The 22,447-nt window shown below is 35.7% G+C and overlaps 1 protein-coding gene across 14 annotated transcripts in view; it reads right to left on the bottom strand.

The window, feature by feature from the left end:
• The window catches only part of ADGRL3 (adhesion G protein-coupled receptor L3), a 784,802-nt gene that overhangs the window by 101,658 nt on the left and 660,697 nt on the right, over positions 1–22,447 (bottom strand). For all 14 annotated transcript variants that reach the window (XM_058547158.1, XM_058547157.1, XM_058547171.1 and 11 more), the window contains 4 exons: positions 20,621–20,804; positions 19,584–19,706; positions 14,343–14,551; positions 13,457–13,633 (listed from right to left, as the gene is read on the bottom strand). In XM_058547158.1, the coding sequence (XP_058403141.1) occupies positions 13,457–13,633; positions 14,343–14,551; positions 19,584–19,706; positions 20,621–20,804 (693 nt within the window). The remainder of the gene's footprint in view (positions 1–13,456; positions 13,634–14,342; positions 14,552–19,583; positions 19,707–20,620; positions 20,805–22,447) is intronic.

The following is a 22,447-nucleotide window of genomic DNA, read 5'->3' as shown; positions in this document are numbered from 1 at the left end:
CTCGGGTCTTACTTGTAGGAGTATCTGGGGTGAGGAAAGGAAATGAAGCTGGGCAGATAGAAAATTTCAACCTTAGTGTTTCTAAGTTAAGTATAGTGATGATGATGATGATGATGACAGCTAACATAACTTTCCAAATGTGAGATTCTATTAGAAGTTTTAGTTATTTTATTAGGGTACTCACTTAATCCTACAAAACACCATGATGCGATACTATTATCACCTCCAATTTACAGATGATTAACCACGATCATTCAACTAGTATGCAGTAGAGATAGGATTAGTGGTAGGATGGCCAACTGTAAAGGTTTGCTCAGGAATGGTCTAGTTTTGGCACTAAATTTCCACATCCTGGGAAAGCTGTCTCCAAGACATGAATAAATCTCAGAGATCAGAGATGGGCGCAGAAGTTTGGAAGAAAAGTACAAAATCCATATGACAGCCAAGAAAATAGAGGCTGAAAGCAACATTATTTTTAGCGTCAAATGGATGTAGCATCGATTATCCACCTTCGTTAGTGACTCCTGCTGTTTTCCCCTCTGACTATTGATGTTGGCAACCATGATGTGCAGTTCCGGTATTGGATCACCCATTGTTGCATCACTCTGAGTGAGGAGACTTAACTATGCAACTTCGGTGAGTTGTGATCCTGACTTCCTTTATGATTTTGGATTAACTGCTGCGCTTTGTATCAAAATTGTGCTACTTTAATTTTTAACATTGTGAACATTATGACCATATTTTCCAATAGTTCAATGAAACTGAGATGAAACTGAGAATGACTATAATATAACAACATGGCAATACTGAAAAAGAAGGCTAAATAATTGTGTTATTTTAAAGATACATGGAAGGACACATGAAACCAGATTAGAGAGACAACCAAGACAGAGCATACGGCACAATATGCAGAAATGAATTTGGGATCAGGCATGAAAGAGGTGGCTGTATGAATGTGGATATGGAGGCTAAATCTCACAAGTCTAGGATGAGACAGGCAGGTTTTTGTAAAATCGAAGGTTTTTTTTTTAATCTCCAATAAAAGATACTAATGCTCAGTTGAAATTAACGCTCCTGGAATAAGCTTGAGTATACCACAAGAACAACCACACATTATTGTTTTCTCCCTTTAATTTCTCTATGCACCTGAATAAAGTTACTTTTCCTGATTCAGATGTTGCAACTAAAACATCCTGTGGGTGCACAAAAAGGGAATTTTGAAAACTAATGTTTTGGCCCCTTATAGCGTAGAGCTGATTCTGTCAGATCTTACTAATGTAATGAATCATGGCAACAAGATATGTTTCCTCTTTGATTTGAAAAATGGAGTTTCAAATCATCTGCTTGATTTCTATAATTAGTTTCATTAATGAAACTTCAGAAGACATAAAACAAAAGATTGTTGACACCTTGTCCAGATATAAAGCAGACTTTGCTCGTCTATCTGCATATTCACCAGACAGTGCAAACCTAAATTCTGGAAAATTGCATTCAGCCTATAGATTCCCTACAAAAGGAAATGAACAGTTCTTACCTACTAAATGTTCTGTACACTTTGTAGACAAGACTACTAAAAAGGGATGTGATTTGCTTACTTGAGATAATGAAGTTTCATAATGAAATTTTTTGGTCACTTTTAAGTTTCCTCAAAATGCACAGAAGTACTTAATGAGCTCTTTAACTTTCTAGAAATGGAAGGAGACAGTCTCCTGAGATGTGCCTACAAGATGGCTATCATTGATGCTGGCCATGGGAAAGATGTTAAAATATCGGCCTTTTGTAAAATCATATTTTCAAAATGTGGGACAAGAATGTCTTTCTCTAATTTTGAAATACATGACAGATGACAACAGAGAAAAAGATTACAGTAAAACAAATGTTTATGATGTCTCTCCAAAACTGTTTGATAGCTCTGAAGAGGCTGAGGAACCTGGAGAAAGATGAACTGACTCTACCTGAGTTGCATGAACTTCTGTGTAGGTTAGGACAAAAACTCAGAAAAAGAAAACATTACCTACTTTGGGGATTTCAGACTGTTTCCAACAAATGTCACCAGAAAAGGGCAGTCAAGTTAAACAGGATTTTCTCACTTCTTTATTAAAACTGTGACTTATTTGGAATCCATCTCTATTTCATAAAGTAAAATTACCTCAGTGCTTTAAATTCATTATCCCTGATAATATTTTAGCTTATGGTGACATCCAGTGTGCTTGGAAGTGTTTAAAAATGATGAACATTTTGGACATGGACAGCCTATATGATGAATTCACACGTGCTAAAGAACTGATTGGCAAACAGCGGGTCTACCAAAACAAGCCTGTAGATACAAAGTGGATGGGCATTTTGGAGAGCTGGGAACTAATTCCTTCAAGTCTAAAAACCTATTAAGTAAAACTATTAAGTAAAATCCTAAGTATTCCATGTTCAACATTTTTGTTGAGAAGGTATTTAGCTTGATGTCATCACGTTGGATTGACCCAAGGAATCAATGTAAAGTGGGCTTGATAAGAGCAGAAATGCAGGTCAAAGTGAATTTTGCTTTTGACTGTATTCAGTTTTAACTCTAAAGACAGAAGGAAAAAGACAAACGGGGGCCGGCCCCGTGGCTTAGCAGTTAAGTGCCCGCACTCCGCTGCTGGCGGCCCGGGTTCGGATCCCAGGCGTGCACTGACGCACCGCTTCTCCGGCCATGCTGGGGCCGCGTCCCACATACAGCAGCTGGAAGGATGTGCAACTGTGACATGCAACTATCTACTGGGGCTTTGGGGGAAAAATAAATAAATAAAATTATAAAAAAAAAAAAAGACAAACGGAAAGAAATATGCCATAGCTATTTTTATTAAATATAGGTTATATCTGTTTAATTACTTTATTGCACTTTTTTTTAATCTCACATTTATACATCTTAAAAATATACAATAATACAGCCTAAAAGTTTAAATACCCAATAAAGACTTTTGCTGTATCAGAGGACAGAAAGAAACCTTTAAAAAATAATGATACAGCTTTTCACACTATTAGCGTTACTATTAAATACTACTAAATGTCACTATTAAGTATTAATAACACATAAGGGCATCATTACTTATTACATATTAAATATATTTTTGATCTGGTAGTGCTATTTCTCAGTTGGCTCTCTAAAAAGTTGATCACCCTAACTGTTGGCCACATACTCCACGCTCTTAACAACTTCACTAACAGGGGAGATCCTCTCCTATAGTCCCTTTTGTGACCCAGTTATATTAAGCTCCTTAGAATTGGACAGAGCCAGGCTTTCATGGGTGAAAATTTCTTGACTATCCTTTGAATGCAATGATTAAACCCAGAAGTTTTATTAAAACAAAGCTTGCTGGGGATCATTCAGCCAATTTCCTGATTCTCTGACAAAATGGATAACTTCTCTTAAGATTGTTTTCATTAAAATGCACACACACACACACACACACAATTTTTGAAAGTACTTCTTAAAGGGAGTAGGTGATACAGAATGGGGTAGAGGAGCTGCAGTATAATGAAATGGAACTGTAGAAATGCCAGACTTGAATTACCCAGACATGTGTATTGTCATCATTTATATATTGTTCTTCTCCGAGTCAGAGTCATTTCCTTTGGCACATAAGAAAAGACGAATTCACCACACGAGAAGGGAAAGTTTTAAAATAGTGACAAATTGAATTAGAAAAGAGAAAGTAATTTTGCATAACTAGGTTATAAAAACCACACAAACAGAAACTACACCAAGCCAAAAATACCTAATAAAATTTTGGTAGATTCATTCTAAGGATATTCATTGGATGCCTACTATAGGTCAGGCACTGAATTAAACAGAATATAAATATAAATATATATACACACGTGCACATACATGCACATCCCCTTGTTACATCATTATTCCATTTTCATTTGGTGTTCTTAGCTAAAGCAATTTGAGGAAAAAGAAAAAAGGGATGGTTATTAGGCTTTCTTATTTTCCATTCTCATGAATCAATTTATTGCATTTTAACCAGAGTAAGGGTCTTCTAGATAATAACCCTGTGGACAATGATCCCACAGGCCTAGAGACAATAACTTGAGCTAACATTAAATTTTACAAAATTAACGTCTTAAAAGCTGCATGAACTGGATTTTTAAATCAGCAAGTAACCAATCATAGAAGATCTTTAAATAGTAATGCTTACACTCTAAGGAGACACAAAATAAATTGGCAGTCCTTCAAATTGTCTATAACAAGATAGGAAAGATGGTTTACTTCAGCCATATTTTTGTTGAATGCTTTTAAAATCTTATTTATACAAGTTGACCTTATTGCCTGTCTTATAAAGTATATAAATAACTATTCTGGAAAATCTAGCCTAATTCCTCTAGAGTCCAGCAGTTCTCTAGCTTTACCACTTTATTTACTAGGCACAGCGGAATGAAGAAGGCCAGGAAAAAAGAAAAACAATCACTGAATAGTCCCAATGTTTAAAAAAAAAGGTAAAATTTTGTGATCCGGAACAGAGTACAGTTAGTAAACACATCAACTAGTTCTTACAAGGAGCAGTAGAAGCAATTGAGGATATTTTTAGAACATTAGGATGGAAAAGGTATTTATGCTTGTTTCTTTTGCTTGGTTGGTTGATTACACTTTCTCAAGCGTGGATAAATTGGGTGAGTAGAGCCATTATAGTTAAAATAATTTTAAAAAAATCCTTCAGTTAGTCAATACTAAACATTATGTCATTAATGAAAAAGAAACCAAGTCAATGAAAAAATTCATGCATACTTAGTATTGATTTATGATTGTACTTAAAATTGAATTTGGTGGTACTGATACTGTGGGCATTCACAATGTTCATATAACCAACATTTTGAAGAGCCGGGAAGTTATACGTAATTACGATAATATCTTGCTGCAAATCTATTATTTGAAGATCCCACTGTGAAAAAGTGTCACATCGAAAAGTGAGGGAAAGCATTGGCCTAAACTTCTCTCTTTCAGGGAAAGCTTACTTGTTTAGAGGTAGATAAAATCATTATTTTTTATTAGAAACTAAATTAAATATTTGGACTCTCATAGTTAACTACCCCTCAGGATCCAGAGCTCAAGGGCTTTGAAGACAGTTAAGAAAATAGTGAATTAAAAAAATCATAATTTTGGGGCCAGCCCAGTGGCGCAAGCGGTTAAGTGCACGCACTCCACTGCGGCGGCCTGGGGTTTGTCGGTTCGGATCCCGGGCGTGTACCGATGCACCGCTTGTCAAGACATGCTGTGGCAGCGTCCCATATAAAGTGGAGGAAGATGGGCACGGATGTTAGCCCAGGTCCCGTCTTCCTCAGCAAAAAGAGGAGGATTGGCAGATGTTAGCTCAGGGCTGATGTTCCTCACACACACACACAAAAAATCATATTTTCAAAAAAGTTTATAATTTCCAACATTATTTTAACAGATTTTGGTATTCAATCTATAAAATAATCCTGAGATAATGTTAGAAAAATTTTTATTAGTCTCATTTAAACAATTAATAATGGGAACAGGCAGTTTAGATGATTTGCCTAAGAACAAGAGACAATTACTTCAAGAATTGGAATCAGGACCCTAAATCTCCTGATTTTTAATTCTTATTCCAATTTTCCTTCAGATTATAAATTAGGCAAATTATGATGACAATACATATTGTGGTATTGGTATTGTGGATTAAACGAGATAACGTATGTAGACATTAAAGAAATGATATTCATTTCTATTACTACTGGACACACTGAGCCTTTCTCAGAGTTGATGTCCTCACCTAATCTCCACTTTTTTGAATGTCCATAAACTTGACTATTTATTTTGTATATTTCTCACTAGAATTGCAGATGCATCTCCAGCTGCTGTGTTTAGCCAAGCTTATTTAGTGAACACGATAAAAAACCTAAAAATTGTAAGGATAAGGACCCAAACTGCATATAAGAAGATTGTAGGTCTCTTTCTGCTTAAAAATTCTGCTACAACCCAGAAATAAAAACAATAAGCAGAAGGATGATATTAATATTAAAGAATATACAATTTAGTGAAAAAATATTCTGCAAAACTACAAAAATCCAGCCTTATTTCACGCTACTTTGACCTGTCACTCTCATTTTGCTTAAACAGTTATGTCACTTTATCTAGAGCACATTCTCTGATCCCTCAAGGTTAAGTGAAGGCTATTTCCCATGTGTTTCCATAGCATCCTCTACTGCAACAATAAGACATTTCTCAGAAGACACTGATTTTGCTGATTACTTATCTATATTACTAATTAGATTGTAAGCTTTGCCTGTCATAAAGATGGAACTCAACTCTTTGAGGAACAAATAAAGGATGGACTAAGCACATTACAATTAAAGAAATTGAGATTAACAAAGTTTCTAAATATGTTTCTATAGATTCCTCTTAATTACAAAAACTTCAATATTCCTGTACAATGTAACTTTAACCAAGTGATCAAACTGGTCATTCCAATAAGGGGTCGCCTGATGCAATGGGAAGGATACAGCATCACCTACATGGTATTCCTGTCCAAAACGTCTAACTCGAATCTAATCATGAGAAAACAAGCAGAAAGATTGCAATTGTGGGACATTCTACAGGACAAATGGCCTGGATTCTACAAAATGCCATTTTCATGAAAGACAAAAACAGACAGGAAGACTTCTATGTTAAAGAAGACTAAAGACACATGACAACTAAAGGCAATGTGTGTGATCCTTGACTGGGTCCTGCATGGAGAAACAAAGGCTCTAAAGGATATTACTGGGATAACTGGAAAAATTTATGTATGGATTATATAGTAGATAATAGCGTTTAATCAATGTTAAATTTCTTTTGTATGTTAACAGTAGAGAGAGAATGGTCTTAAAACATAATTGCTGGAGGACTTAGGAATTAAGTACAATAAAGTCAGCAATTTACTTTCAAAAAGTCAAATAATACAGCAAAACATATACACACATACATACACAGAAAAGTTACAGTTAAATGTATTAAAAATTTAAAGTGAATTCAGAAAAAAGGTTATATGAGTGTTTATTGTACTATTCTTTCAACTTTTCTATAAAAGTTCTGTTAAAAGGAGTGAAGAAAAAGAGTAATAAAATAATTTCTAATGGTTTATTTTTCTTCAAGTCCATAATTTTGGCTGCTCTGTCTCTATAGCTAGTTTTGGATTTATATCTCCTCCTTTCATGAACTAAAGAAGACATACCAGGAGCTAGGTGCCTATTCCTCTTCTCAAACACAGATGCAGAGAGCATCCTTCTCGCTATCACTATAGATGACCTTTCCTCTCTTCCTCCTTGCCCTGTACACAGACAAGTAGAGGGAAGAGTCCATAGAACTTTCCTCTTCTTCTTCCAATAAACAATTTCATCAGAAATAAAACAAAAGAGGCTCTAGGCCATTGGTGATTCATTATAGGATGGGGAAGTGATATGGAGGCAGCATTCTTCATTTCTTATTTGTTCAAAGGAGCATTAGAGGTGGTGCTCCAGGAGCCATGGGGGTAGGAAGAAAATTCTTCCATTATACTCAATCATATTTTGAAATACCTGTCCTCTGCCCATTGCTTGCAAGTGATATGAAATTCTAAATATTCTCTCCGACCTAAGAAACTAGAAGTCGTGTGTATGCCAGTGTCTGGTACAGGGAGAAGGGTGTGGGTCAGTGAGGAAGGCGGCAGTTGTCATTCTTTTATTAAGTGAAAGGGATGTGTTACTTCTTGGAAGCCTGGGCAAAAATTTAAACAAGTCTAGAAATCTTAAATTGTTACAGACTTAGTCCTACGTATGTAGGAGTCCAGAATAAATATGCTAACCGATCTCCAAGAACCTAAAATTCAGAAGGACAAAATAGACATAGAGATAAGCTATCTTGCAAAATACATATTCCTCAGTGGAAAAACTAATCCATACTTTAAGGAAGTATGTATATCATTTAGGGTCAGGACCTGGCTCAAGTTTCCTTCTTAATAAATACACATCAAATCAGTAGATGAAAAACATTAAATATATTACATATGTATAAGACAGATCATCCTGCTCCTTTGCTTAAAACTCTGCTGTGGTTCTCCATTGCACTCAGAATAAAACACACCCAAAGTCCTTCTGATGGTGTCCAAAGCCTTCTGTTCTAGACCCTCTGACTTTTTCTGCTAACATACTTTCTCTCTTATTCTTTCCACTGCAACTACACTGCTCTCCTCGCAGTTCTTCAAATACATCAGAATCGCCCCTAGTTCAGGGTCTTGTTCTTCTTCCATCTTCCTGGAAGAGTCTTTCTCCAGATTATCTGCAAGGCTGACTCTCTCACTTCTTTCTCTCACTTCTCTCTGCTCCTAATACTGAGCTTAGGGTCTAGGAAGAGGTAGACAATAACACAGCATACTAGCAAATAAATAATTTCAAATTTTAATAAATCTATGAAGGAAATATATCATCATAACAATTGTCCAATGAGAAAATCCAATAATCCTTGGTTGTAAAAGGTTTTCTAATTTTTTGATAATGTTAATATTCAAGATAATTAATATAACAAAACTTTAAATTTTTGAAACCATTTTCTTTTCATGGAATTTTTCATAATTGGAGGGTATTCAATTTATCAGTTATCTAGTTTTTTTGCTAAAGAAATATACTATTTAAAGTACTATAAACGAGTTACGATTTTTAATCTCTACCTCCATCTCAATCCCATCATACTATAGATGACAAATACAAAATGAGGGGCCAGACCTGTGGCATAATGGTTAGGTTTGGCACGCTCCACTTTGGTGGCCCAGGTTCACAGGTTTGGATCCTGGGTGTAGACATACACCACTTGTCAGTCATGCTGTGGTGGCGACCCACATATAAAGTAGACGAAAATTGGCGTAGATCCTAGCTCAGGGCTAATCTACCTCAAGCAAAAAAAAAAGAGGAAGACTGACAATAGATGTTAGCTCAGGGCGAATCTTCCTTAGCAAAAATAAAAATAAAAAAAAATACAAAATGAGCATAAAATTTTGGGAATCACACCTTTAGCACCATACATTAAACATTTCATTTTTCACTAATAAAATCATTTCTTAAATTCTTAAAGTAACTCTGCTTTTTGTATCTTAAAAAATAAAAATACTCTTTTTGAAAAGCAAGTACTTTACTTCATGTACAACTGCAGAACCCTGCAAAGTAAAACTATTTCGTGTTTTTTTCCTAGCCTAAAAAAGTCTAGCTATAAAATATTTGATACACAGAATCCATGGTATGGAATTAAAAATTTCCAAATTGTCACTCTTGTGAATCAACACTAAATTAAGAAAGAAATACAATGATTTTAAATAGCAAAATCAATGCTTACACTTGGACTGGGTGAAGTTGGGTTTGGGGCAATAGAATATACTAAGCTAAAATAAAAAAGAGAGAGATGCAATCATCAAATTAAGGAAAGTGAAGCCTTTTAAAGATAATAAAAATCAATGTCAAGTTGAACTGACAAGAAATAGTAGGAGACTTTTTTTTATTATCTCCCAAAGAATTATAATTTGAGTAGAGGAAAGAGCTATAGGTGATATAAATTGTCAGACCTTTACCTAAAGCATTTGTTTCAGTGCTCTACAAAACCACAGTAGAAATGTTAATTAGCCAATTAGTTTGAAACTTGTGCTCCTGTAAACTAAAATACTCCTCCCACAAAGGGTGTTCACAAAAAGAACTGCTTGTAAGACAAGAGACAGACATTTGAATTTAGCGTATTTAACATTCTGCTGAACAACAAATAAACCCGCAGGTGATTCTCAATAATGGAAAGGTTTTAAAGTACCATAAATACTATCTTTAGTTTAGTATAAAATTACATTATATAAATTTCTGTAATGATTACTCTTACGTCTAAAAGAGAAGACAATCAAGTGTGTCCTCAGACAATAGAAGTCAAGAGAACTGAGAAGTAGTTAACCAGCTGTGCTGCCACCTTGGGGTGGAAACGTCCCCTTCCTTCTTTTATCTGCCTAAATTGACCTAGCTATGAAATCTTTCTCAGCACCCACTCAAAAATTATTCTTAACACTTGTCTCCCTTGATGACCTATAAATCCCCTGAGGCCAAGGACCTGTTTTGTCCTACTCCCTACAGTATTTCATGGGGGTGGGGTAATCTGAAATTTAAAATATAGTGGACAGGGGAAGCCTAATTGAGAGGTGGCAGTGGAGCAAAGACTTGAAGGAGAGAGCAGGCTGGCCATGTGGCTATTTGGGGGCCTCGGGGAAGGGAGACCTTCAGGTGTAACTAGAGCACACCTGATATGTTGGTGTAAACGTGGCTGAAGCCAAGTGAGCAAGAGGAAGAGGAAGAGGAGAGGAAGTCAAGAGATGCTAATATATTCCAAGATTTGCGATTTTGCTCCTATCGAGATAAAAAGTCAGTCAGATTGGATCCAAGGTATGAAGTACCTGATTTGTACTTTAAAGAGATCACAGAACTGCTTTTTGAGAATGAATTAGAGGAGTGACAAGGTCTGACTCACATTTTAAGAGTATCCTTCTGCTTTCTGGCAATGATGCTGAGAACAAACTTAAGGGGGACCAGGAGGAAGTGGGGAAACCAATTAAGGGGCTATAACAAAAAAGTAGAAGAGAGATAATAGGGGCTTGAATCCAGGTGGTAGTTTTGAAGATGCTGAGAAGCTGTCAGATGCAGGATCTGGCAGAATATGCTCATAGGATTGGGTGTGCAGTATGAGTGAAAAGAAACAAAGATGGTGCATGGTTTAGGGCTGGAGCACTTGGAAAGACAGGTACTTAGCAGCTATTTACTAAGACAGAGAAGATTCAGATGGGAGAATACCAAAAGTGTAGTTCTAAAATTGTGACACTTATTAGAAGTCTAGGTGGACACGGCAAGTTAGCAGTTGAATCTATGAATCTGGAGTTAAGAAACGGAGATAGAAAATCTGGGAATTTTGAGATGATATTTAGATCCATATGACTATATGAGATCACCTAGGTAGAAAGAACGAATAGGGCCTATACTACATCTAGGATTACACTCTGGGCTAGAGCAAAAATGAGAGGTTGTAGAGATGAGGTGACCCCAGAAAAGGAAGCTAAGGAGGACCAGTTGCCGAGGAGAGAAAGAAACAAGAGAATGGTGTGTCCAAGGCAAAGTGAAGAAAATGTTACCAGAATGTGGTCAACGCGAATTCTTCACACGTTCCCTTACTAATTACACCCTACTCATCCTTCAGAGCAGGACACTTTTTTGATAAGCCATCTCTGAGCAGTCCTGCCTTAGATAGATGAGACTGCAGCTTCACTTCTCTGTCCTCTCTTCCCCGTCAACAATGTGAGTTCCCTGAGGGCCAGAAGCTTCACTGGAATGCTGGATTCTAGTAATCTCTGGCAGACGGAAAGGAGGAAATTACATTTATTGAGAGCCTACTGTGTCATAGGCAACATGTCAATACCTTTACTTAGGTGCTCAAAAAATGTTGGTGAAAGAATGAAGGAAGTGCTGAATGAACAGGTGATAGATAAGGGCAATTCAGTGCACAAGTAGAGCCCTGGAGGGAAAACCCATTCATCAGGGCACCACAGTTTAACAGCATAGCTCTCAAGATTACTCAGCTAACTCTTCCTGCTCTCATTTCCAAGCTCGTTAAGTAAAATTCTCCTGTACAATTTTGTTTCTTTTATAGATTTTCCCGCAGAGTTGAAAGTGACAAGTAGCAAACACAAATATCTGTTCCAACTGGTTGCTGTATTTCTCACTGTGCGTGAATAAATTAGCATTCTGTTTAGACATTAGTCTAATGTAAGTTTGGTCAGTGTATTTCTTTTTGGACTTGTAGGGATGATCAGTCTGTATTGTTTTCTGTTTTTCAAGTGTTAAAATCACGTTGTGAGATCAAAATGAGACTGACTTAGGCAATGAGAAGAGGTTGTGATACAAGAAATCTAGGACATACATACTGTGTGACTGAATGCTAAAGGAAAATATTGATTTCCATTTATTTTATCTCTTGTTGACACACAATAATGGTCACAGTCAGGATTCTTGTATAACGGATTGGGTAGAGGTTGTTATGCAATGAACTGAGCAAAAAACGATATTTTGTTGTTGCTTCAAATATGATCCATTTTTCTGAGTTGAATTTCTTCCCTAAGCTGAAAACTAGAATCCCAGAGCCACACTAACACATTCCAGGTTTAAATCTAACATTTGTTAGTGTAGCCAGTCTTGCTAAAAGCTAGATCAATTTGTGATGCTCTGACAAAATAGGGTTTGTAGTCCTTTAAAGACCAAAATTTGAACTGTGCTGACACGGCTAAGGTAATTTGCTCTTATGGTGCTAACTGGGATTGGATTGGGTCTCCCTCTGGGATACCTGTGCCATCTCTAAATTTAACAGTGTCAAAGAAAATTCTGGATGGAATTATTTGGATCAATGATATTAGCTAGATAAAACCTTTGCCACAGTTTTCACTTATTAAAATGTGTTGGACAGTAATATTTCCTGTATTTTTACTGACAGCAGAGAGATGAGAAGAGAATTCACTAGTATATAATTTCTTGTTACCAAACTATCTATCAATCTCTATAACCAAATTCATAAGTCCTTTATATTTTTACGTCCTAAGCATATCTGAAATCTAAATCCTCTTCATGCCCAGCATGACAGCCAGAGTCATGCTGGGAAAAGACTGATGCAACCAAGTTAGCCATGTTTCTGACTTTAGAAACTACCTATTACCTGGATTTTTCCTTAGAATAGTGTCTTCTTGAATGGACAATACCCAATACATTGTGTTAGAATTTGCTAAGCTCTTTGTATTACCATGCACTGTGTATTGTGCTGCTTTTCCAGGAGGCCTTTTGACAGTATTTATCCCATGTATAGCTCCTTAGTCTTCAACCTACCAGATCCCAGTTCCTAACCCCACCACACTGGCCTTTGTTCCTGGGGTCCTATCTTGCCCTGTCCACAAGGTCTGATATTTATTCATACAAAATAAAAGCTGGAGAGACTAAGGGAAGTTTTATCTCAAAATTATATTTTAGGGCCGGCCCCGTGGCTTAGTGGTTAAGTGTGCGTGCTCCGCTGCTGGTGGCCCGGATTCAGATCCCGGGCGCACACCGATGCACCGCTTCTCCGGCCATGCTGAGGCCACGTCCCACATACAGCAACTAGAAAGCTGTGCAACTATGACGTACAACTATCTACTGGGGCTTTAGGGGAAAAAAAAAATTATATTTTATAAGTAAACTTCAATTTTATGAAATATGTTGATAATAGAAAAAAGGATTCTTTGAGTCATCCAGGAGGATACGGGTTGAATACCAGAGAGTTCCTGAATAGAATTACTGTGAAAGTGGAAAAATTTTGAAGTGAGACTGGCCCATGGAGTTAGGACTTTTTACAGTTAGTTTCCCGATTGTATGCTAAGGGATTTTTATTTTACGGTGTATATCTTACCTTAACTTCCACATGTGCCATCAGCACTGCAAAATTGGTTAGGTGGTTGCAAGAGCATGTAGTGTGCGTCTTATTTGTTGTCAGGAGCCGACAGCCTTGTGTTGACCAATAACCTGTCATTGTGCGCTTGGAATAGCTCCAAAATGAACAGTTAGGGTTGAAATTTTCCTCAGACTGCTGTAGGGAAAAAAAATCAATAAAGCCAATAACTACTTTAGGATCACATAAATTAGGTAGGCATTCTCTTTACATCTAACACAATGTCATACTCTGTTCCAATTTTCGTGGAGATAGATATCTACCAGTATTTTCATTTTAAGTGGGCCTCATCAAGTCTAAGCAAATTTGATTATATGTTGCTGTTTATTCCCCCGAATTAGAGGTGAGTTTACTTTTTAAAATATTAATGTTGAAGGAATACTAGTATCAATGTCTCAGAATCGCATCAACTAATTTCAAAGTAAAGTACGTTGCAAAGTAAAGAAGCTAATTGCTCTCAACAATCAACTTCTGAAAAGAAAGTTTTTAGAAATCTTTGTTCAATTTTACAATACACAAAAATATATCTACACACAAAGACATAATTATTTGTAACATCATATGCAAAGCCATGTCCAGTTCTACTGAACACATTGCTGGCTCTTTTTAATTATGGAGAAGCATTTATAAATCCATCTATGAATGTTTTTACCATTAGCATTTACATATTTAAGAATTATCCTTCTCCCTCATTTCAGAAAAAAAATCACACCATCATTTTATAGAGAATGAACTGCTATATGTCAAATAATAGGAAAAAAATAAAAGAAAATTAATACACTTGATGTTCATGCCATAACAAATACAAATAATCTGGACAACTAAACCTAACATGCCATTTTCTTACCTTAATGTGTTTAACAGTGAACACCACAGGATCAGCCAAATAAACCTTATTACTGAACTCTTTGTTTATTGCTGCTGTAATAACAGGGGAATTGACAATAACAGAATGATTGGTGGACATAGCCTCTGTTCCCAACTTCATGCTGGCATTCTCCGTGGACAAATAAGGACCCAAGTTATTATAAAGGACAAAGGCCACTCTGATCTCTCCTAAAATAAATGCAAATGTGAATTATAAATTGGGAAAAAGCTCTGATTACTTTGTACATTCCACTTAGATAGTTCTAATTAGGTCATAATCAAATCTGTGTAATACATACTCACAACAAAAATCAAGCATTCATTTTAACCAAAGTGTCAAGTCATTAATGAGAAAAGTAAAGTCAAATGATGCTGAAACAACTACATATCAGTATTTAAAAAAATGAACCTCAATCCCTATCTCACTCCATAGTCAAAATGCAATTCAAGATGGATCATAGCCGTAAACATAAAAACCAGAACCATAAAGCTTCTAGAAAAAAATTTAGAACATCTTTGTGATCTTGGGGAAGGCAAAGATGACTTGGATAGGACTCAAAAACACTAACCATAAAAGAAAAATATGGTAAACTGAATTTTATCAAAATGGAAAATTTGTGTCTATCAAAATACAGCATTAAGAAAACGAATAGGCAAGCCTCAGACTAGGAAATTTTATATGTGTATGGGTATGTGTATATATATATATATATACATAAGACTCATGAATCTATAAAGCATTTATGCTAATCAACAATAAAAGAATAAATGACACACTAAAATGACAAAACACATAAACACACACTTTAGAAAAAAAAGATATATGAAAGGCTAATAGACACATAAAAATTATCAGTATCGTTAGTAATTAGGGAAATAAAAATAAGCCACACTGAGATATTATTTCATACCCACCAGAATCTCTAAAATCGAAAAGACTGACCACACTAACGTTGATAAGGATGTGAAACTATTGGAAATTTGGTACACTGCTGGTGAGAGTATAAAATGGTTCAACTATTTGGAAAAATGTTTGGCAATTTCTTAAAAAGTTAAACATATATCTACTCTTCCTAGATAAGTGAAAACATATATCCACAACGAAAAAAACTTATATAAGAATGCTGACAGCAATCTTTTTCATAATAGTCCTGAACTGGAAACAACTAAACAATGTATCAATAGGAGAATAAATTATGGCATATTAATATAATGGAATATACTATACATCAATAAAGAACAAACTACTGACAGATGAAACATAATGACTGAATCTCAAAAATATTACGCTGAGTTAAAGAATACAGGCAGAAAAGAGTTGAAACTGTATGATTCATTTATTTGAAGGCTAAGAGCAGGCAAAATTAGTCTACAAAAATAGTAATGAGAAGAAAGTAGTTTCATCAGGTGGGAGAGGGGGTGAGAAGACTGGAAAGAGGCATCAGGGAATTTTCTGGGTAATATTAGAGATTTATACCTTATTTTATGGGACATTATAGAGGAATGTACAACTGTCAAATTCATCAAGCTAAACACTCAAGGTATATGCATTTTCTTGTATGTCAATTATATCTCAATTTCAATTAAAGAAAAAAACAAGGATTCAAAATCTTTACTGCCCTAAAACTTAATTACCGTGTTCTTTTAAGGTCACTATCTCCATATGTTCTTCTATCTTAATCTTTCCCTTATGACAATCTCTTACATGTAATCCTCTGTAAAATTAACCTTTTTTTAACATGTCTTATTATATCACTTCCTTTCTTAATATAAGTCAAACCCTATGTCTTACTTCCAGTATGAATTCATTTCAGTTCACCAAGAGACAGGCACTGCCCTGACTACCGTGGTTACTAAGATAAGGAAGTCACAGTCCTTGTCTCTGAATCTTACAGTCAAGTGGGAATAAAAAGAAATTACAATATATTTTTTTGAGGAGGGAGAGGGCTGTCCAACATCTAAATTGTGCTCCCATGTTTTGGAAATTCCCTACTCTTAGAGATTTAGAAACACAAAATGGACATACACCTGCTTTCCCAGTCTGCCTTGCAACCAGGTTGCTATGGGCATCTCAGCTAGATGCATCCAATCAGAGGCACCAGCCTCAGACTTTGGAAGAGGAACTAGCGACACAAGGCAGCAGGAGGAGGTGCAGCAGCAGCCTTCACTTGTGCTTCACTTGTGGCAGCAGTGACATCTCCCGGCAATGATTCTGCATGATTAGGTGCAGGCTGCTGTCAGCCTCCTTGCTCTTGTGTGTTTTCTGGGCCTGACTCTCCAGCCTTCTCAGTGATTCTATGAGATATCTATTTTCCTTTCAGTAGTCCAGCAAAGAGATGATGATAAGAGCTACATACAGGGAAGGGGCATTCTTAAACTTGCAATCCACATCTGTTAACATAGTACTGAGCAAACAATAGTAATTCACTAAATACAGCTTGACTGCTACAACATAGCATTTATTTTAGTTTTTTCCCTCTAGATTTATGATAAAAGATAAAAATACTGATTTTTTGGAAGGCTAAACTTAGGAACTATGTATGTATCTATGTATTTTTCTTGTTGACAGTAACAACTTTGAATTGGTTTATAATTGGCTGATAATTTATACCAATTTCCGCTTCTGGGATGGGGGTGTTATGTTGCCATCCTATGTTGTTTTACCAGTGTATTTAGGCACATATAATTACAGATTCTCCACTCCAAAATTAATGCTTAAATGTGAGCTAACACACACACACAATACGTTAATTTAGTAAATAAAATAAATGAGCACAAAACATAATATGACTAATATAGACATATTTCAATCTTCATTAGCTTTGTATCTGAAAGTTCACACATTTATTTGATAAATCCTTAGTGAGTGTATCCATGTGCCAGGCACTAGGTTTATATCAGCGAACAAGTTAGAAAAATTCCTTGCTCTCATGGAGCTTACTGCCTAGAGGGAGAGTCACACCATAAGCAGGCAATTTAAATACATAATAATATAATTTCATATACTGGTAAGTGAATAAATCCTATGAAGAAGCACTGGCATAAAACGGTTAATGGGAAAAGAATGATTGGTAAAGAGTGGTCTAACTTCAGGGAGACAGGCGAAACCCTCCTAAAAAGGTAAGATTTATACTGAGCAGTGAATGATAGAGATGTTTCTATGTAAAGAAAATGTAAAAATTGCATTCTAAGAAGGAAGAAAATGCAAAAATGTGATGCAGGAACATTCTTGGTGTGTTCAAGGAACAGACTCAAGCCTAGCTTCAGGAATCCTTGTGTACTATTGGTAGGAATGAAAATTGGTGTAGCCATTCTGGAAGATAGTATGGAGGTTCTTCAAAAAATTAAAAATAGAACTACCTTATGATCTAGCAATTCCTCTTCTGGGTATTTATCTAAAGGAAATGAAAACACTAATTTGAAAAGATCTTTGCACCCCCATGTTCATTGCAGCATTATTTACAACAGCCGAGATACGAAAACAACCTAAGTGCCCATCGATGGATGAATAGATAAAGAAGATGTGGTATATATATGCAATGGAATATTATCCATTCATAAAAAAGATGAAAATCTCTCTATTTGCGACAACACAGATAGACCTTGAGGGCATTATGCTAAGTGAAACAAGACAGACAGAGAAAGAAAAATACAGTATAATCTCACTTATATGTGGAATCTTAAAAAACAAAAAACAAAACTGAACTCATAGATACAGAGAGCAGATGGGTAGTTGCTAGAGGCTGGGGATGGGGAATAGGCAAGATAAGTGAAGGGAGTCAAAAGGTACAAACTTCCAGTTATAAAACAAATAACTCATGAGGATGTAATGTACAACATGGTGACTATAGTTAATAATAGTCTTACATATTTTGAAAGTTGCTAAGAGAATAAATCTTAAAAGTTCTCATTACAAGAAAAAATATTATAACTGTGTGGTGATGGATGTTAACTAGACTTACTGTGGTGCTGTTTTGGCAATACATACAAATATCAAATCATTATGTTGTCTACCTGAAACTAATATAATGTTATATGTCAATTATATCTCAATAAAAAGAAACAATCAAGACTAGACCGTCTGGATCACAGAGAGCATGCTAAAGACAGATGTGAAGTGGGGCAGATGAGGCAGGAAGGAGGTGATCCAGGTAGCACATGGTAGGCATAGTTAAGTCATTTGATTTCATTCTAAGTGTAACTAGAGGTCAACTGGTCAGATTTATGTTTCAGGAAGAACCCTTTGGCAACAGTATACACTGTTGGGGGACAAAACTGGAAGGAGGGAAACCAGTTAGGAAGCTAATAAAAGAATCTGATTTTGCTTTATAGAAAATCTTGTTGCTGCCTCAAAATTCACATAGTCAAATTAGCAACATAATAACAATTTATAAGTTCAGCCTTACAAGATTTCCAACATTTATAAAGAATCTTGTTCTGCTGACAACAAACATAATTTTTTTCTTGATATTATTTTAATAGGCTCTTCTTTCTTCAAAAGTATTCAGCCTGCAATATGAAACATCAGCTTTGAATTGGTTGCTACGATCTGAGGTTGTCTTCCTATCACCTAAAAGGTTAAAGGATCTCACTTCTTTGGCAAAAAATATGTTTTTAAAAATTTAATATTAGTGAGGCTTGAGACATACTTTCTGTATGAGATTATTTATTTATTTAATTTTAATTATATTCAGTGAATTTAATCTAGTACTACACTGACCTATACTTACCAGTTCCATTTCCCAAAAGCATCTCCTCACTTTTAAATTTTCTGTATGTTTTGCAAAGGAAAAGCATAGAAACATCCTCAAAAAGAAGTGAATAAGGAAAAAAAATATATGATTTCAAAATTCCAGGTAAAATTTCCATTACAATTTTTAGAAACTAAATCTGACAACTCAGTGAGAGTTCTTCCTTTCAAGGAAAAAAGTTAGGTCATCTGAATTTTGTTGTTCATTAATTCCCTCATATTCAAGTCTCTGACATTTTATTGCTACTGAAAAATAATGGAACAATTTCCAAATCTGACTGAGAATTTTGTAGAACAAATATCATTGCAATACTGTTGGCTCAGGAGATAAGAAAGAGGAGGAGGAAAAAGAGAATAGGGGAGTGAGAGGAGGAGAGCTTTTGGATAGCAGATCTAAAATTCCAAGCCAAGAGGCAAAGCTTTGATGAAAAGTTCAATTCCATCAAGCTTAACAAATAAGCTCTAACCTACCGTTTCGGCCATTTTGTTTTAAAGTATTTGCAGAAAGCTGGATAGTGCTTCCGTGACCCATATTTTCTGGAAATTTTAGGTCTTCTAAGTTTCCTTCTGTGCTCAGCCTTGCAACTTCCAATTCTGTTAACAGCAAAGAGATATCAGTGCTCACTGAGAAACACACCAAAGCTAATTACCTAAATCACTGAAATATTTCTAAAATCAAAATTAGTGTTCTATTTGTCACATTTTATAATAGTTCAACCTTTTATTTAGAAAGCACCCTTTTAGTATTTTATTTATTTTTCAAAATAAAGCAAATAAAAGCTATTAAAATCAGGTAAATAAGAATATAAATGTATCAATTATAAAGCCTAAAATTTAAAATGCAAGCTCAAACCCTTATACTTGTCATTGACTTTAAGTTTATTTTCAAAACATTTCTTTATTTTATGAATTAAGTAAAAATCCTTTTATAATCTAGAGCTGCTCTATTACATCAATATTGATCCATCTTTAAATCTAATAAGTTTGAAACAGCTTTATCAAATCTTCTGAAATAAAACTGTCAGCTACATCCTTGTACACAATAAAAATAAATTTATACTCTTTATGAGCCAATAACACAATTATCAAAAATTGCTTTAGCACCTTCACTAAATAACTGATTTCTTTATAGTGTATAATTCAGAGACACTCTTACTATAACTGAAGTGACCCATAAGGCTTGTATTAGGAGGACAAAATTTTAAATAGTACAATACATACATAGATACATATGTATATAAAAACGATAAAAAATAAATGGACTTCACTGTAAGTGACCTCAGGCTAACATCCAATATTGGAATGTCCCCAGGAGGACAACATACATGATTATGAGGACTCTTTTAAGCCTGTGACAGATGATATCCTCCAATTATAGAGAAAGAATAACTTATCCCCAATGAAATAAAGGATCATTCATAATATCCAGGCCACCACAGAGACTTTTTTCTTTTCCCTCTTCTGCTGTACAAGGGTCTCTGGCCCTTCGTATAACAAAGGCCACTTACGAATGTTATCTGTGTTCTCCCTGACAATGTCAGTCTTCAAAAGATTATCAGCCAGCACAAAAGCACTTTCCTCCACAGTGTCAAGCAACATGGTGGCTGCCCGTAGCTGATCACTTGTAGTCAGGTCTCTCCACGCGTTCAAGGCTTGTGGCTGGAGGAGGTTGTTAACTGTCTCGACCATTGCCTATAAGAGGATGAACAGAATGACAGAGGTCTCTAGTGAACCCACAGAGCTGTCAGAAATCCAGGTGTACATGTTGCCCAGCAAGCAAGGATCAGCGGTGTGCATGAGTTCAGTATTGTCCCAGCCTCCCCTGTGACATGCTGCAGCGGAAGCATTCATTATTTTGTTCTGCAAAACCCTACCTGAGACTTTGCAAGGCAAGAGGAAAACCTGCTTTTGTTTTGAAGGACAACAAATAGAGCCATACTCGCTTCTTAGAATCAATAGCAAAGGCTTAAATAAGACTATAATCACATAATTAAATTATTTGGCTGGGAAACTGTTGGCATGTAATTTAAACTAAGACTTTTGTCACATCACTCACAAAAAATGATTTTTTTCTCTGCATCACCCTAAAACTAGATGCTGAACACAACAGAGATTAACACGATGGCTATGACAGGACAATACAAGAATTTGTTGCCTATAGGTTGAGGACTCACTGAGCAAACCAATTTTTTTCTAAGCCAGCTAGTAAAATATCAGAATAGGGAAAATATCAAAGCATATACACTCCCAGGGGCTTTGGATATGTTATGTGTGGACGGAAACATTCTTCATGCTGTTTTCTACTAGGGAGGGGAATAAACAGTTGGAACTTGCTACCTATGACCCTCAGGTGTTTTTCCTTAAAAAAAAAAACCAGCAGTAGGTACGCTCACACATAGAGATAAAGCACTATATTTCTCATTGCTTCATCCAAAAGAATCATCTCTCTAGTTACAATTTATATATATCCTGTGGTTAGCTCTATGCTCTAGGTTACAAAGAAGAAAACAGTTCTCTCAATAAGGTCTTCTTAAGGTTTCATTCAAACATAGAGAACTGCAAAATAGAAAAATATAACACCTGCAATTTGAAAGTGAGCATCCCTGAACCCATTGATCATGAAATATGCATCTAATCCAGAAATAAAGTTGAATAAATAGCCAACACAGGCACTTCCCAGGCAGCACATAGGTGTTTTAAAACTGGAGTCACATTACTGACATGTTGGCAGAGGGAACGGGGAGACTGGAGAAATATCCATTACACTGCAGTGTTTTCTTCTGGCTGGTGTTTTCATAGTAACCAAGTAACAACTGTTACAAATTCAGCTTCATAATGAAACACCTTGGCTGCCAATTAACACCAGCTTCAAAAACTAATTTGCCTTTTGATATAAGTTGTTTTTCTTGATATTTTTCCCAGCTATTCCAAATTCTAGCCAAAAACCAACATCACGGGACTTTTATGTAAAATATTCCTACTTGAAACTTGAGTACTTTGCATCATTTAAAAAAAAAACCACCAAAAATCTCTCATGAGTTTAATGATTGGGCATTTTCACATAGGATGCTTAGCTCTGTCACTTGTTTTGGGTTTAAAGCATGACCTAGAAGCCAGACAAAAGCATTTCCCATCACAACAAAATGATCTGCTTTCCCGGAAGTTCTCTATAGGGGTAATGCCAACAGGATATGCCAAAAAGGAGGTGCCAGATAGAAAACAATAAAAACAAAAGGTTAGGTATTTTGTGAAGCCAACAGAGAAAACCAACCTCTTGAGTGCAAAGAAGTATTCTTTCTGGGATTAGATGATCCTCTGAATTCATTAGAAATGCT

Source organism: Diceros bicornis, chromosome 8 (genome assembly GCF_020826845.1).
Source record: "Diceros bicornis minor isolate mBicDic1 chromosome 8, mDicBic1.mat.cur, whole genome shotgun sequence".
In the NCBI taxonomy this organism is placed as follows: domain Eukaryota; kingdom Metazoa; phylum Chordata; class Mammalia; order Perissodactyla; family Rhinocerotidae; genus Diceros; species Diceros bicornis.
Note: the sequence above shows the minus strand (reverse complement) of the source record. Positions and strands in the feature narration are given on the sequence as shown.